The sequence below is a fragment of the Phaseolus vulgaris genome, chromosome 11, assembly GCF_000499845.2.
Source record: "Phaseolus vulgaris cultivar G19833 chromosome 11, P. vulgaris v2.0, whole genome shotgun sequence".
In the NCBI taxonomy this organism is placed as follows: Eukaryota; Viridiplantae; Streptophyta; class Magnoliopsida; order Fabales; family Fabaceae; genus Phaseolus; species Phaseolus vulgaris.
The window spans coordinates 5,950,181-5,967,068 of NC_023749.2; the positions used below are offsets into that span (position 1 = coordinate 5,950,181).

At 29.5% G+C, this 16,888-nt stretch overlaps 1 protein-coding gene across 1 annotated transcript; it reads left to right on the forward strand.

Annotated features, from left to right (window-relative positions):
- The first annotated feature begins 2,659 nt into the window (after positions 1-2,659).
- On the forward strand, positions 2,660-6,318 carry LOC137822334 (ras-related protein RABE1c-like). Its single transcript, XM_068627238.1, has 8 exons — positions 2,660-2,947; positions 3,769-3,841; positions 3,935-4,035; positions 5,013-5,078; positions 5,191-5,288; positions 5,674-5,736; positions 5,813-5,905; positions 5,983-6,318. Exons 1-8 carry the CDS (start codon positions 2,875-2,877, stop codon positions 6,058-6,060), a joined length of 645 nt encoding a protein of 214 aa, XP_068483339.1. The 5' UTR covers positions 2,660-2,874; the 3' UTR covers positions 6,061-6,318.
- Positions 6,319-16,888: the final 10,570 nt, after the last annotated feature.

Here is a 16,888-nt window from a genome sequence, read left to right on the forward strand (position 1 = left end):
TTTGGGAGGAATTTCAAGATTATGAGTTTGAAAGTGTGAGACAGAAATGAGAAATTGAAAGTTGAGGAGATGAAAATATGAGACAAAAATGTTTTAATGTTTTATTTTTCTCTCTCATTAAATAACTTAGCGTGGGCTAAGGTGACGATAAACGTACACGTCATCTTAGTGTCATCCATAACTACACTAAATGTAATAAAATATTAACTTGCATTCACTTTGTATCCACATTCTCGACGTAGTATCATTCTACAACATTCTCCACGTCATCTTAGTATTATTCTGTCACTTAATTTTTTTCATTGCATCTACTTTGTGTCATAATTCTAGACTCTAACTTATTATTATTATTTTAATAATTTTTAGTAAGTTAAAGGTCTTCATTAAGGACACAATATTTGACATTTATTTTTGTGTCCAACTTGAGTAAACTTCACCCATACTAGTGACTTCCTTTTTATAGCCCCCACTTTTTTTTCAGCTAAAATGGATTTTTTGTTGTAGTGAAATACTTCCTCCAAGCACTTTTTCTATAGATTTCTCAAATATCTTATTATCTCTTTTTGACCAAAACTTACCTTAAAAATTTTGGTGGAGAACATATAAAATCGATCTGATCATAATTTGTTTTATAATAAGTTTTTTTTTATATTTTTTTCTTAAGTTAGGTTTGAGAAGTTTTACATGTCTTGTGACTATGGTTTGCACGTGGTCTTAAAGTAAAGAAGATTTTTTTAGTCCAAGATCATAATGTTTAGATCATTAATCAGAGAAATGTGTACATGTTTGAGAGCTTAAACTTGACTTGAGCAAGTAAACAAATAAGAAAAACCAGAGTAGATAACGTAAACCCTAAACAATTAGACAATCTTAATAGTCTTAGCAAAAATAAACTATAAATGTAAAAAAGATGTTATATTCATCTTTTATTTATTCTTCATTTATATATATATATATATATATATATTCTATAGAAAGGAAGATTTTATTTTAAAAAGACTTAATATCTATATCTATATATATTTTTTGTTTGGTAGTTAGTAAAAATGTTAAAAAAAAGAATAAGATGTTTTTAATTCTGAAAGGACTTTTGGATGTGCTAAACACATTTCTTATGTTTTTAATTAATTATTTTTTTTATTTATGTTATAAATTAATCACACTCATTTTTCTAATTTTGTTTAAAATTACAATACTAGTTACAATTTAAATAAAAATTATAAAAATTAAATATCTTTCATTAAAACCACAAACCGAGTGCTTTTTTTTTATTAAAAATAAGAAAAAGTGAATACCTATTTAAAACTTTTAATAAGTATGTAAAAGAGATAAGTACATATTTTAATATTAAAAAAATGTAAGTGTTACATAATATACCATTACAAGACAAATTAAAAACTCACACATTTGTAAAAAGTATAATTTTATAATTTGTTTACTATTTGTTAATTCAGAAAACATTAATATAATTTTCAAATTTTGACGAATAATATTGACAAATAAATAAATTCAATTATTGACGGAGTATCTACTTTTTTGCATAAAATATATTTTGAAAATTATTAAATTTATATCATAAAAAAGTTAGAAGAATAGGTGTCTATTAAAAATAGCTGTAGTGTGTATTGGGAGATTAATTTTAATTAGTGTTTACATTTTTTATCATTATCATTATTAATTTAGTTTAGTTTTACATATTTTACTGATAAATTAAATATATAACAAAAATGTTAGCACGTCTTAAAAAAAAGAAGATAGTTAACACCATCATTTTATCATGAAGGTAAAATGTATAAAAGTAGAAAGATATGATGATTAAAGATATGAAAAAAACTTGAATGATGAAACAAGTCTTTATGTCCACGTGATAAAGATATTTTATTTATGATATATACAATAATAAATAAAAATAAAGACGATAAAGACAATTTATGATACATACTATTATAAATAAAAATTAAAAAAAAAAATTATAACGAGTATAAAATTTTATGAGTCAATTTAAATTTTAAAAATATATTAGAATGCTATGAACTATGTAGCACAAACATTGATACGGATACTGATATGACATGAATACGGACGTGTAAATAAGTATAATATCTAAAATGTAGGACACGGAAACACGGACACGGGAACACGAATCTATATATATATATATATATTGTATAATTATGAATTATATAAATTGACAATAAAGATTTATGTGCACAAGTATATTTCAGATATTTTTTTGGAGCAAAAAATGTTGTTCATGACTAGTTCAAAATGATTTGTTTCTTATTTTTATAATCATAATAAAAATTCATACAATAAGTTTGAGTTTTATAAAATTAATGTATTTTTCTTTTTTAAAATTGTACTAGAATTATAAAAAATTTAACAAATATTTTTTGAATTGGACACTTTATGGATACGTGTGTCCTACAAGTGTCGGTGTTCATGTATCCAAAACTTACACGCCATTTAAGAGAAGTGTCTGAACTTCATAGACTATGAATGATTTAATATATTAATATATTAAAAAAATTGAAAATAGTTTGTAAACTTTGCTAAGTCTAACATAAAATTTAAACAAATTACACTTGAATGTTAAAATATAATGGTTGAAGAAGAAGGTTGTAAACATATGTTCTCCTACTCTTCTCTTTTCATTTTTACTTTTTAATAAAATAAAATGAAATGAGACAAAATTAAGCACCGGTGTTTTCTCTCTAAATTTTCCATCTTTCTTCACTTACGAGTGAGTTTTGGACGAGATCCCTCTCTCTTCCATTATCGATCTCACCATTTTTCTCACACTCAACACCATTTTCCATACTCTTCAGACCTGTTCTTCCTTTCATTCCAAACAAAATTACAACTTGAGAGTTGATGGCTGCTCCATCTCCAAGGGCTCGTGCCGATTATGATTATCTCATAAAGCTTCTCTTGATTGGTGACAGCGGTAGACTCTTCTTCTTTTTCAAATTAATTTGTAGGCAAAACAAATGTTGTAAAATCAAACACAAGGGGAACATGCGATTTCTTTGTAATCATAAATTATGGTTCTTTCACTAGGGGTTCCCTTTTTGTCATTCCACCATTTTTTTTTTCTCTATATATTGAATCGTTGAGTTTGGAGTTCTGCAAATGCATCTTTTTCAAATGGGATTGGTGTTAAACCGTGGCAAAAATTGTTCTTTTCATGATCTGGTTCGAGTCAGCATTTGAATTTATTGTTTGTGTTATTGTGCTGCAAATTTTGGGTGAAAGAGGTTGGATTGCAAATTTTGTGTTGACTTGGGTGGTTATCATTTGAAATTAGCCTTCTCTTTGATCCATTAATAATTTGTTTAATTCTCAAAATTTCGGTTGCCAAAATAAGCCCTCAATGGTCTAATTGCATCTGCAAGATGTTCTTGTGTTCATGAGATGAGACCTTTAATTTCCTTTCTCCCAACAAAAGCTAGAGTGATAAATGTATATTGATACTGTGAACGATTTCTATCATCCAATCACAAACTAACTTGTATGACGGAATGACTATGTGTAATTAGAATAATTGAATACGTTAACATGATCAGTGATTGGGTTATAGTATAATGTTTCTTACACTAGTGGTGCTCATAAATTAAGCTCCAAAAATTATGGCATTTGTTGAGGTTTCGCAAAGGGTTGGAAGTATTTTAGTTGGCATCCTAGTTATCACAATGGAATAATTGTGTAGCTTTTGTTTGAAACTATATGCAAGCTAACATCTCATGTTTTTTTATTTTATTTTTGGAGGTGTTGGAAAAAGTTGTCTCCTTCTGCGTTTTTCTGATGGTTCTTTCACTACTAGTTTCATCACAACTATAGGGTATGTTTTTTACAGCTTAGGAGTAAAAGTATAGAATTTTGTTTGCCAAAAGCTTCTCTCTCTAACACCAATAGGCCCACCTTCCTAATGTAGCATTGATTTTAAGATAAGAACCATTGAGCTTGATGGCAAGCGGATCAAGCTCCAAATTTGGGACACTGCAGGGCAGGAGAGGTTTCGGACAATTACAACTGGTAAGATTTATGGGTATTGCTATATTGATTTTAGTATCATTGTATGTGAGACTTGGAAATTCGTTTCATAGCAGTTGACATATGGTTTGTGGCTCTTCCTGATGTAGGACTTAAAGGTGGTGAAAAAATGGAAAATAGGAGATATAGTATAGAAAAAAAAATATAAGCTTGAAGAAAAATTAGAGAAAAAAAGTCCGGAAAAGAAAGGGAAGTAATCAGTGAAAACATCATAGTTCTTATTGAGTGTCAAATATGATATGTTAGACCATAGAGGCAGCTTATTGTTCTAGTTTGGAGATGATACTTCCAAATCCCAAGGATATGACAAAAATTGGATCCTGGGATATCCATTATTTTGAACCTTAAAATGGTCTCTTCTTGCTATATCTTTTTTATCACCATTGTTTCTGCTGCATAACTTTTTGTTGGTGAGAAAGTTTCTGTAGGGATAATATAACTTCCATGTAGATTTTTTTCTCAAGTTAATTATTAAATGTTAAAGATACAAGAGACTAGAGCCAACGAGAGTTTGTTCAATTTACATGAGATGAATATTACAGAGATTCATTTAGGATATGTGAGTTAGGTTTTGGAGGGGAGTGAAAGGATTGACAAATGTTTTATTTTAAATTAAGATAGATAATAAACAAAAAACTAATGCTTTAAGTTCATGCTAATCTATTACTTTGTTTCTTTTATTTACAATAAATAAATTATAGAGTATTGACTAAAAATGAAAAATTTGCCCTCCCTTCCAAAAAACAACTTCTAAACATCCCCTTTGTATTAATTTGTCCACTACCAAGAGTTAAACTTCAGAAAAACCGTCCATTACTGTCGTTTCATTCATGCTACCTTAAATTTTTTGTATTTTTTGTATTTTTTAAACTTTTTTATATATAAAAAACGTACAAGTGGGAGTGTTTATCATTTAAGTTTTTGGTGTTACCTATCTTTTTTGTATTTTGTTTTCGCAGCTTACTATCGAGGTGCAATGGGCATATTATTAGTCTACGATGTTACAGATGAAGCATCATTTAGCAGTAAAGTTCTCAATTGTTACTTAAGTTCGAAATTTGAAAATCTATGAATAACTCTTCAAACTTTAAATGCTTTTTGCATTTGGAATATTCATTCTGCTTCTACTTATTTTAGATATCAGGAATTGGATTCGCAATATTGAGCAACATGCTTCAGACAATGTTAACAAAATACTGGTGGGGAACAAAGCTGATATGGATGAAAGCAAAAGAGTAAGATAGCATTGGTCATGTTTGATGAAACCTCTTCATTTCTCTTTCATTGTACCTTCTACAACTTGAATGAGGAAAGTAAAAAGATACTTCGAACACCAATTTCATTTGAACAAGGTTGTAGAACTAAGAGCAAAAGGGCCTGGAAAAATAACCAATACTGTTATCAAATGTTCTTCCATCATTGTTATGCAAGTTACAACTTATGGTTAAATTTCATCATTGATGGTGTTAGAGAACCCTGTTACTGCAAGTGAATTTTCAACTGTTTTGCTGGGATGTGGAGGTTAGAAAGGGGTTGAGTTTTGATTTGAGATGCCATATGTGCATGCATGTCAGACTTGAAATGTTTGTGATCGTAATATACCTTCCCGTCTCTTTTAAGGTTGTGCCTACATCCAAGGGCCAAGCACTGGCCGATGAGTACGGAATCAAATTCTTTGAAACTGTAAGTGGTGTGTACCAGAAAATGTGGAAACCCCTAAACTTCTTTGTTATTATGCTCATGAAAAATACCATTGCAGAGTGCAAAGACAAATCTAAATGTTGAGGAAGTTTTCTTCTCAATAGCAAGAGATATAAAACAAAGGTTGGCTGACACTGACTCCAAGGCAGAGGTATTTGAACTTCCTCTCAGTACTTTAATGTCTTAATAGTTCCCTCTTCCTCTCTGAAGTTGATATTTTCATTGCAGCCATCAACAATCAAAATCAACCAAGACCAATCAGGTGGAGTCGGGGAAGCTGCACAAAAATCTGCTTGCTGTGGTTGATGACAAATGTTACAAATTGGAGGCAACATTACTCTCCAAGAACATGGAGGAAAAATTACATGTATAATGATCATGATGCTGACTTGCACTCAACCTTGTCATTCTTCATAAATTTGTGTGTGATAAGTAGTGTCTGAACCTTTTATAACAAGTAATCCAAGACTCCATGCATTGTGGAGATTGCATGTCTAACTCTACCCCCAGCTTTCTATGGCGGGGGTCGTGAGATTCATTCAATATTGATTTTTTCCCAATGTATAGATGCAAAGCAAACGACTTGTGCTGGGCTGAAACACATTTTGAAAATTTGTTCTCTGCAATTAGGCACTACAGTGAAATATAAATGCAACCTTCATATTAACTACTTAAGGCAAAGTTCATATAAAAAATATATTAGCCTGGTTGTTTTCAGTAAAAATATAAATTTTAAATATTTTACAAAAGTTAAATACGATCGGAAGAATTTTTTTTAGTTTCTACTATGTTACAATTTCCTAATATCCGAACTACCTTAGAAATAATTCTGTGTCAAGTACAAGATAAAATCTTAATAACGTCTGCCCAAAGATATTACCTAATGGAAGACATAAATAGTAAACAAAATATGAAGAAGATAAACATATTACCTTATTTTTGAGATTGAATTTTGTACTGGTACGACCGGACGATTTGTTGAGTCGACTAGGACTCTAACCAGGTCACCGTCTAAGCAAAGTCGAGGTGACCACTTGATGCCACATGGCCTACCAACCCCTAACATTTAGTCAAGGATTGACCAAGTCAGCAGAGTTAATTTGTGGTTAAGGGTTGTTTAGCACAACACTAAACACGAACCAAATCCTTAATCCGACCCATCAACGAAGACCCGTTAAGGTAATATAAATAACACGCATCCTAAGGAGAAATGTATGTCATTATCTACCGTGCTCACCCCGGCTGACTTGAACGTTGAAGTGTCTTCTGCAGGTACCATCCCTGCCTGTGGAGCCAAACGACCGAGAGGAGGAAGGTGTAACGGAGAGCTTGGAGAATCGTAAACTGACCGAAGGTGGAAGCAGGAGCAATCGTTCTCTAGATCACAAACCTGTTCGAGAACAAGTTTATATATACCAAATTAAAATAAATAAATATTGAGTTACATAATTAGGTAGTTAATAATTTTCTGTAAATACCATGAAAATACTTACTGATGTATTGAATTGATCCTTTTAAAATTCCACTTTTATATAAAAAAATTGTGAATTTTAAAAGACAATGAATCTGATGTAGACAAAAAATAAATTAAAAGGATATTTTGAATTCTAATGAATCTTTGTCGTAAGAATTTAAAATATTTTGAAAGCAAAGTATGAAATTATAAGATTTGAAGGAGCTTTATAAAGTTTTAGAAAACATTCAAAATCAAAATTCAAGAGCCAATAAAAATAAAAATAATTGTAAGATATGTATAAAAATATAAACCCAATACAAAATTTTCAATGTCTTAATAACTAATTTGTTCTAACTTCATGCTCTTTGTGTTAACCTTGTATACATTAGTATTTTTTTTTAGTTTATATGATTGGATTTAAAGAATAAGTTTACTATTATGGTTTCTGTTATTTGGTAATACCGAAGATGAAGATTTTTATGTTGGTTCAATTAAAAAATTCATCAAAAGTAAAATTAAACATGACTGAATTTCATTATCTCTTTAAAAAAAAATTGTAATCATCATAATAATGCAATAATAAAAAATAAAAAAAATCAATCACTCAAAAGTATACAAAAGACTTTTCACATCCAGAAGATATAATATAATATAGGATTAACCTATATCAAGAACAACTCATGGTTGGGTGATGCATATGAAATAAAACTATACTTTTGCATAGGTAGCTTCTATGACATTTAATTATATTTTATTTTGGTGTTCGTGATTGGGATGAATTCGTAAATGTTGAAAATTAACTTGGTATGTGTTTTAAAATAAATTGGAGTTGTGTTTTTGAATAATTTCAACCTAGTTTAGTGTTATTTTTTCTCTCTCTCTAAAAGATATATATTTTTTCCAACAATTATATATTAGTAATAAAACTTTTTATTTAATAAAGAATATTATGTATAACATTACTTTGTATTATAACGAAGTATTTTATTTCAAAATTAGTAGTTATAAACTAAACACTAATTAAACTTTATATTATTTTAGAATTTAACTATATATAATTTTAGATTGATATGTTGTAGTTGACTCAACTTTGTTCAACTAATTTCAGGTTTTATTCGCAGCCAGGATTAAATTTAAATAAACGGATTCATAAAAAAAATTAGTTTGGATAACAACAAAGATGGAATAGGTCTCACATAGTTTCTTATTTCACTTCTAAGCCAAAGTGTCTAATTGAAATGCATTACAAAATTATTAATAAAGATAATTTCATTGTAATTTACTATTTCTAGTAACTTTTAATGATTTCTTTACACTTTTTCTTCCACTTAACAATAAATTTTTTAGGTCAAACTCTACTTGAATATTTTAATTTAATTTTTACGTTCAATTTGCTCTTTAATTAAAGAAATTAATTCACTCTAATAGAGGTGATTAAATTGATGACATGAATGCGACTACATTCATAACGTATACTGAAACTACAATAAAAATAAATAAACTTACATTCCACTAAACACATTTTCAATATAAAAATATTTAATCCCATAAAATGATTTATAGGATAGATCTTTTATTAAAATAAAAAAAAATTGTTAAGTGATTCGGATTAAAAGAGAAATAATCTTTTAGTCAAATATGTGAATGTGAAGAGATCCAGCAAAAGATTGAAAAGTGATATATCTGAACATACAATGATAAAATCGATGGAAAAAAAAAATATCGGGAAGCAACACTGATAATCACGAATCAATTGAAAAAAAAAAACACAAAATTTAACGTTGTTCGATCGTCAATTGCAACCTACATCCACACAGACAATGTTTTCATTTTTATCCTTACAAATCAATTACATGTACAATTATCTCTTAAAATAAAAATTATAAAGGAGACACAATAATTAAGTCTACTAAACATGATGTTTAGTCAGTTCAACCAAATTGATATGACCTACTTAAAAAAAATAACATGTTTTTAAACGTTTTATTTGGTTATTGCAACTACAAAATGAATTTGGTGAAGTAAGAAACGAAAAGAAATGGTAAAAAGTACTAAAAAAACTGAACAAGGGATTGCATCCAAAATTCTGGAATCACATGAACAAATGTGACACAGGTGTTCTTAAATTGAGGTTGAGATGATTCTCGTAGGGTGTCAAGTTCAAGTCGAAGCAGAAACGAAGGTTTTTAGTGGCGCTAGATTTTGGCAGATCTTGGTGATGATGATGAATTGAGGAAACTCTATGCTTTCTCATATGTCCTCCCAAAGCTTGTCCAATGCCAAACACAAGTCCACAAATTGAGCACTGGTGCAATTTTGGTGTGACCACCGAACACGGAAGGTTCGAAGCCATGCGTTTTAGCTTCTTGTGGCTAGCTCTGTGCCCTCCAAGGGCTTGAAATGAAGGAAATTGCTTGTCACAAGTCTTGCACTTAAACTCACCACTCTTCACAACCCTCTCTCTTGATGCCCCTTCACCCACTTCCTCCACCAACATCAAACACTTACTCATGCTTCCGTACGAATCACAACAACGTTGTTATGTGGGAAAATGTGTTGGACTTTGGTGCCATTGCACAGTGTGTATATATACTGTGATGAAGTGAATGGACAGTGGTGGAGTGTTAATCGTGAGTGTGGGTCGAAACACGAGGTGACACAAGTTTTTGTGGTGGATCAATGGCTATGAATAGATTGCGTGACCACGTATTCATGCACTTTGTTTTGTTTTGTATTTGTTTAAGACTCCAACTGAAACTCCCAGTCAAAGCAGGGAAAGTTATGAATCAGATGAATACAAAAAAATTATATTCCCACAGTTTTTCTACTGCATCATTCCCAATAAGTAATGTTTGGTACAAAAGTATATACTATTCCTATATTCAGTCTTACATTATCTGATTTACTGAATAATTAATCTGATGTAAAATTATTTTTTCAAACCGATAAAGTTATATATAATTCTTGGTTTAGAAATAAATATATATAATAAAAAGTATATTTATAATTAAATGGTATAAAAAATATTAAAATAAGTACCGATGGTTGTAAAGTTAAAGGAGAAAAAAAGTGATTATCAATTTATCAAGGGCATTTCTAAAAATATGGTCAAGATTATAATTCCAAAAAAAATTAGATTAAATATGTTATTTCACTAACATTTAATTTTTTTTGACGTTATTTCATCTTAAAGTAAGAGGGAACACATAAAAAAGTGGAGATCAAAGAATGTGGTAATTAGGAAAGAGAAGATACAGATGTTATTAAGAAAACAAAGAAAATGAAGTTAAAAAATAAATTATTAATTTTCTCCTTTTCTTTCTACAAAAAGTTGGATCCACATAAAACTATTGGGAGACTAAATTACTATTGCAACGAAAAAAATGAAAAATAAAAGTGAAAGAAAAGGAGATAGATTATTTATTTGAGAAAAAAGTGATATATTTGTTAAAATTATTTTGTTTATAAACAGAATATATTTGTTTAAATTAATAGAGAGGGAGAAGTAACGGAAAATGAACAAGAAACATAAAAAAAGAGTGGAGAGAAATAATGTAAAAAAGTCACCTAAATTGGAAATAAAGAAAAGAGAGTTTACGGTTATTTTATAAAAAATTGAGCAGACGTGTTGCTTTGGATGGAGTAGCTTGATGAAGTTGGTTTAGGAGAGTTACTGCAACTCCTTTGGATGGAGTGTAAAAAGTGTGAGTAGTTTGCAAGAAAGTTAGAGTTCAGAGAAAATGGGGGAAAAAGTGGAGAGATTTGTGAATGGAAGAAGCATACATTGGAATAAGTATAATTCAACTTTATCTTTTCGGTATTTATATTATGAAATGTCTTTATCTTCTGTTTTAACTTCAAGTCTCTTAGGATACATCGTTACGATCAATCACCGCATCCGATGTATTGTCAAGGTTGGTGCTCCATCACGATTTAGTCCTTAAAAGGCGCCTCGGTGGGTTGGAGGAGGAGGAATATATAAACTGTTATTGGTTTCGACTCCTGACCGATGTGAGACTATATTGACATACCAGAAGATATATGATTTTATGTTGTTCATTCCACATTTTTTGCCATTCATTGTAATGAAGATGAAGATTAGTCTTATATCTGTTTGTTTTTGCTTTTCAATGGTCTTCTTCCATGGTGGAAGCTTGAGTGAAAACTTAGAGAAATTCATTGGTACATTGTTTGATTTGGTGATTAATCAGTTTAAATATTTGAAAATGCTAGGAAAAAAATGGTGTTTATGTATTTTTGATAACCAAAATAATTTTAAAATAGTTTTTGTTTTGTTTTAAAGTAGTGAGTTTAAGTGTATTTTTCAATGTAAGAAGTATCGTATTTATAAGGAATCATTATTTTAAGTGAATCATTAAATGAGTACTCAAAAACAGAATCAAGAGACGAGGAGTGTGGCGTATCAGAAAAACTAGTTCCAACATCTAAAGATTTAATTACTTTTTAGTTTATGAAATTTCGGTAACAGAATATCATCTTTATTAATCTGTTAAACCTATTAAATAGTTTATCCTATTATCAACATGTTAAGTATCTAAAGAGTAACTTAATCTTAGATAACATTTAAACCTTAAATTTAACTTACACGTGAATTACTATACAATTTTCAAATACTTTTGTAGCAAACAATCGTCTTCAAAAGTATATTTGAAAAGAATGTATTGTTTTAGAATAACTATTATGTAATGGGTTATAGAAATTGCTATCCCTAATGTCTCCATCCATGTAATTTGCATAGTATCACATTTTATACTATCCTACAAAATCCGAGTTACAAAACTTGCATCCGATATACTGAAATTTGTTTACATTGATTGGTATAGAAACAATACACACTCAAGAAAAAGAAAATGTAAATTATGAGCAAAATTCATAAAAAAAACTCGAATAACACAAAGATATTGTAAACTAATATAAAAAAATCTGCATTAATAGTTTATAAAAAAAAATAAAAAATGAAAGCGCGCAATATAAGTTTCTAGGTAATCTACGAAATTTTACTTAAATACACAATAATTTTTTTTCCTTTATATAGTATATTACAAAATGAATGAATGTATTTTTGAATTAATTAATTTGAAATGAGTTATTTTTTTTCTTAAATGATTTTTTTGAAACTTCTTTACGCCAAAATTTGAAGAATAGGATGGATGTTTTTAACCTGATTTGGGGTGTACTGCCTAACTTATCAAAATCATGGAACAAATGAGAGGTTGATCAACATATTTTCCCAAATTAAAAAATAAAATAAAAAATATTAAAAATATTTTTTTTTATAATTATTTCAAATTATATGTCATAATTTTGCAAGTTAAATCATTAATATTTATAAATTGTGTTCCAGCTTTTAATTATAATGAAGTAATTTAATATACAATGATAATAAATATTTTAATTTATCCAATTAGATATATTAAATAAATAATTAAAATTTAGAAAATATTTATATAATTAAATATGTTTTTAATATATATATAAAAAAAAGAATTGAAAGGGTGGGTCAAAATTTTCGACCCGTTTCCTACGGCGAGTCAACGGTAGGGCAAAAACAGGTCAGCCATTATGCCACACATTCTTTAGCAAGGTTAATTCACTCATTCAAATGTGATGAGAGAGGTGTGTAAAGAAAATCTGGAGGTGTGAAATACAAACACTTGGACTGGGTCACTACATCCTAGCAGATTTGGCAGTTTCTTCCTGCACCCCTACAGTTTTCTTCACCCCTACAAATTTGTAAATTTCGAAATTGAGCCCCACAATTTTGGGATCTGGGAGTGTGTTACGGATTCATCAATCCGGAAGTAAATCATGTTGCATTCCGGATGAGGGGGTGCTCTGGAAACAAAGTTTGCTTAAATTATTGATTTTCGGATTGGTGAATCTGGAATGATTTTTTTTCAATTATGGATTTTTGAATCCGGAATGCATATTTTGAATTACGGATTGACGGATCCATAATGATTTTTTCAATTATGGATGTTTTGCATTTTTTTTTATTTTGGATTAACACTATCATTCATGTACTACCAGAAGCATCAATCCAGGAGATTACCGGATCCGCTAATCCAAAAATTTACCGAATTTCATAATCCGGAATAAATAAAAAGATGTACAGTTCATATAGGGACAATTTTATCTTTGCGCAACTCTATGGGGGTGCAGGAAGAAAAATGTAGGAGTGCAGGAAGAACTTGCAGCAGATTTTGACCTACGGAATCAGATAGGCCCATGCATTGCATCCATTCATCAATAAATAGGCTTTACTTTATGTACCCCAACTTTTCAATCTGTATTCCCCATGATCGGGTGAAAATGATCCATTTGTCCCATCCGTTTTTCCCTCACTCCATGTCACCACCACCTTCACTACTATCAACGCTCCTGCACCATCACCACTACGGTTAGAAGAAGAAGAGCAAAAAAACTCTCATTCTAGAAACCTTTCTAAAAACTTATTTTGGAAAATATATTCTGAAAAGAATTATATATATTTTGAAAAGATTATTCTGAAAATTTTGTTCTGAAAAACTTATTTCAAAATGGATTTAATGTGTTCTGAAAATTTTATTCTGGAAGTTATTTCAAATTTTAAGTTTGAAAACTTATTTCAAACTTATTTTATTCTGAAAATTTTATTCCAAATTTTTTGTTCTGAAAAATATATTTCATGGATTCTGAAAACTGTGTTATATGAAAAAAGCTTTCATAACGAAATCTGGAAGTCACTGTAAAAAAGGTGAAACTAATTATTTTAAAAATTATAGGGGTACAGGTTCAAATAGAGGTGTTGCAGAAAGCAATTGGCCAACGAATAAAGTCATTTGCCAATTTCAGTTCACATGGAGCTTGAGGGGCCTATTTTCGACCCACTTCAAAATATTAAATTTAAACAAAAAATATTTTCCTTAAATAAACTTCAGCAAAATCTTAAACAAACCAACTTTGATTGTCACCATTCTGAGTAGATAAAAGGCTATAACTAATGAGTTGTTGGTTTTATTCTTGAAAAATGGGCACACTATACAATATCTTGCATGGGTTGTTCTATTTTTTTGCTGGGAAATGGGCACAACGCATAGAAATTTCAACACATCACAATTGTTCAAATGGACATACATTATTTGAAGTTCACAAATAGTTATTAACACTTAATTTGTGTTATATTGTATTATTTTAATATTGCATAATGAGAAAATAAAATAAAATAAAGGTCATGTAAATGTTATAACCGTACAGAACAACAATAGATTAAATTCATATATATTGTAAAGTTACAATAGATTAAACAAAGTATAATAGATTAAGCTTCAATTTCAACTAGTTAATCAATTATGTAGCACATCATAATCAATTAGGATTTTAAGTGTAATTGATTTTGAGTTTTCAACTAATTAATTATCCATTATGATGGAATTGATTATGAATTTTCAGTTAATCAATTGTCTATTGTGTTTTTTTTAACTCATTTATTGTTATTGTTGTAACTTGTTAGTTATTTACGTTTATCAATCAATTTATGAAATATTTAATTTTGAATAAACAAAGTATAAATTATAATTACAAATATTTTGTCTGTTTACGTAATAATATTGGTTGTAAAAATTTCTTTCACAAATATATAAATACTACAATTTTTTTTATATAAAGTTTTATATTGATTTTAAAACAAAAACTTTTTCGTAAATGATTAAATTATACAATTTAATTTTTTAATATTTCAATTACATAAATTAAATCATCTACAAACTTTCATATCATTTTCACGATTCACTAGTTTCCAATTCATTTTTTCTATATCCAAATTGTTGTAAAACAGAACCTAATATAGTAGAATAAAAACAAAAAACAGAGTGTTTGAAACGGAGATCAGATTGTGCGTGGAAAATCCTAGTTTTTCAATTTCGTTGGAGGAGATCTCGGAAGTGTAGTAGAGACTGGAACTTACCGAGATTGTCACGCTCGTTGCGCTCTCCACCCTGGATCGTGGCCGCATGACTGGGAAAACACTGCCTTGTCCTTCGAAAGTTGAAGAACGTTGCTCCACTTCTGCGCTCGCAGTGTCTGGTCCTTCAGGATTTTAGAACGTTGTTGCCGTAGTTGAGATGTTGGACGGAAGCACGTGGGTCTAGAAGTTGCAACGGATCTTGGATCCTCTCCCTATAGAAAGAGAGCTCCACCCCCTTCAGAAATTGCATCTCACACACTCACATCTTCATCTTCTTCAAACCCTCGGTTCACCATCTTCTCCTTTTTTCCTTTTCAATTTCTCTCTCTTAAAATTCTCTAGAAAGTTTCTGTGGGTATCCTGAGAGACTTGCACAATATATCGCAAATAAGTTCTTACTGAGAGGAGAAACCAATTTTGTTCGTTTTAAAGCGAATTATTACTGCACAAAAAACCCAACTTTTTATTTACTTTCCTTTTCTTTCATTCCGAACCCCAACCTAATATGAATCAGAAAGACCTTGATATCCGCATCACAACCAAACAATGTTTAAACACAGTTAGAGTAACTATAAAAAATTCTGTACCTTTTGTTAATATATTCGAACTCAAAGTCTTTTTATTCTTATTATTTTGGGTACTTTTTTCCATTTTCATATATAAAACACACATGATATTTGCTGTAATAGTTTTATGCCTTGACTTGATCAACAGTGTTTGTAATGCCTCACTGTTCTAAATAGTAAGGAGATTGTTTAAAAAATATTGAAGAAAAGACAAATAAATTTATAAGGAAAAAAGTGACACACACGCGTGCTTTAAAGGGCAAAGCTGAAGTATGGTGGCATACTCACATTTCGCAGCAATCGAAGTCAATGGACTAATAGTGAAAAAGGCTGCTACAAATGGCAATCACACTTTATTCTTTCCATGTTTTAAAATGGCTGTGAATGTTTTTGAAGGTAGTTTCTTTTTTTCAACTTCATTCAACACATTATCATGCTACGTTAAAATATTATTTAAACTTTAATATGGTCTTCTACAGCAATTGGTATAAATAATTAGGCACTTGAATTTTTAATATAAATAAATTTGATTTTCAGTTTCTACATATTATAACTAAAGATACTATTATACCCTTATAGCATAAATCTATACGTAAGTCTAACATATAAAAAAAACTCACAAACTGATTTGTCTTCAGATTTTAGGTTAAAGATGACTTAATTTCTCAAGTAAATTTAGAGTTTCACTGAGATCTGATTATTATTAAATCTCTCCCTGTATCTCATCGAAGATCATAACGAATCAATGGATGTTTTCAAAGTAAAAGTGTGGTGGGACAAAGCTTATCATCTTAAATAACTCGTTAAAAACTATGGTGTACAGTTTTTGACATAAGGGTATATAAACAGTGTAGTTTCTTTTTGTTCTTTATTTGTCTTGAAAAGCAAATAGAGAAAGGATTCTCTCTTCTCTGTTAATCAAACTAAACAAAGATTTTCATCTCAGTCTGATAAGTCCCTACCACATGCTGAACAAGGTAAAACATTTTACAATTTTATAGTAAAACATTTTTAAAATATCAATGATATGTTGACATTTCTATAAGTTTTATCATTTTCATTTTTTAAAAAGAATGAGCTGGTAAGATGTTTAACTTGAATGAAGGCATGAGAAAAAGTAAAATAAGAAAAAAAAAAGGCAATTAC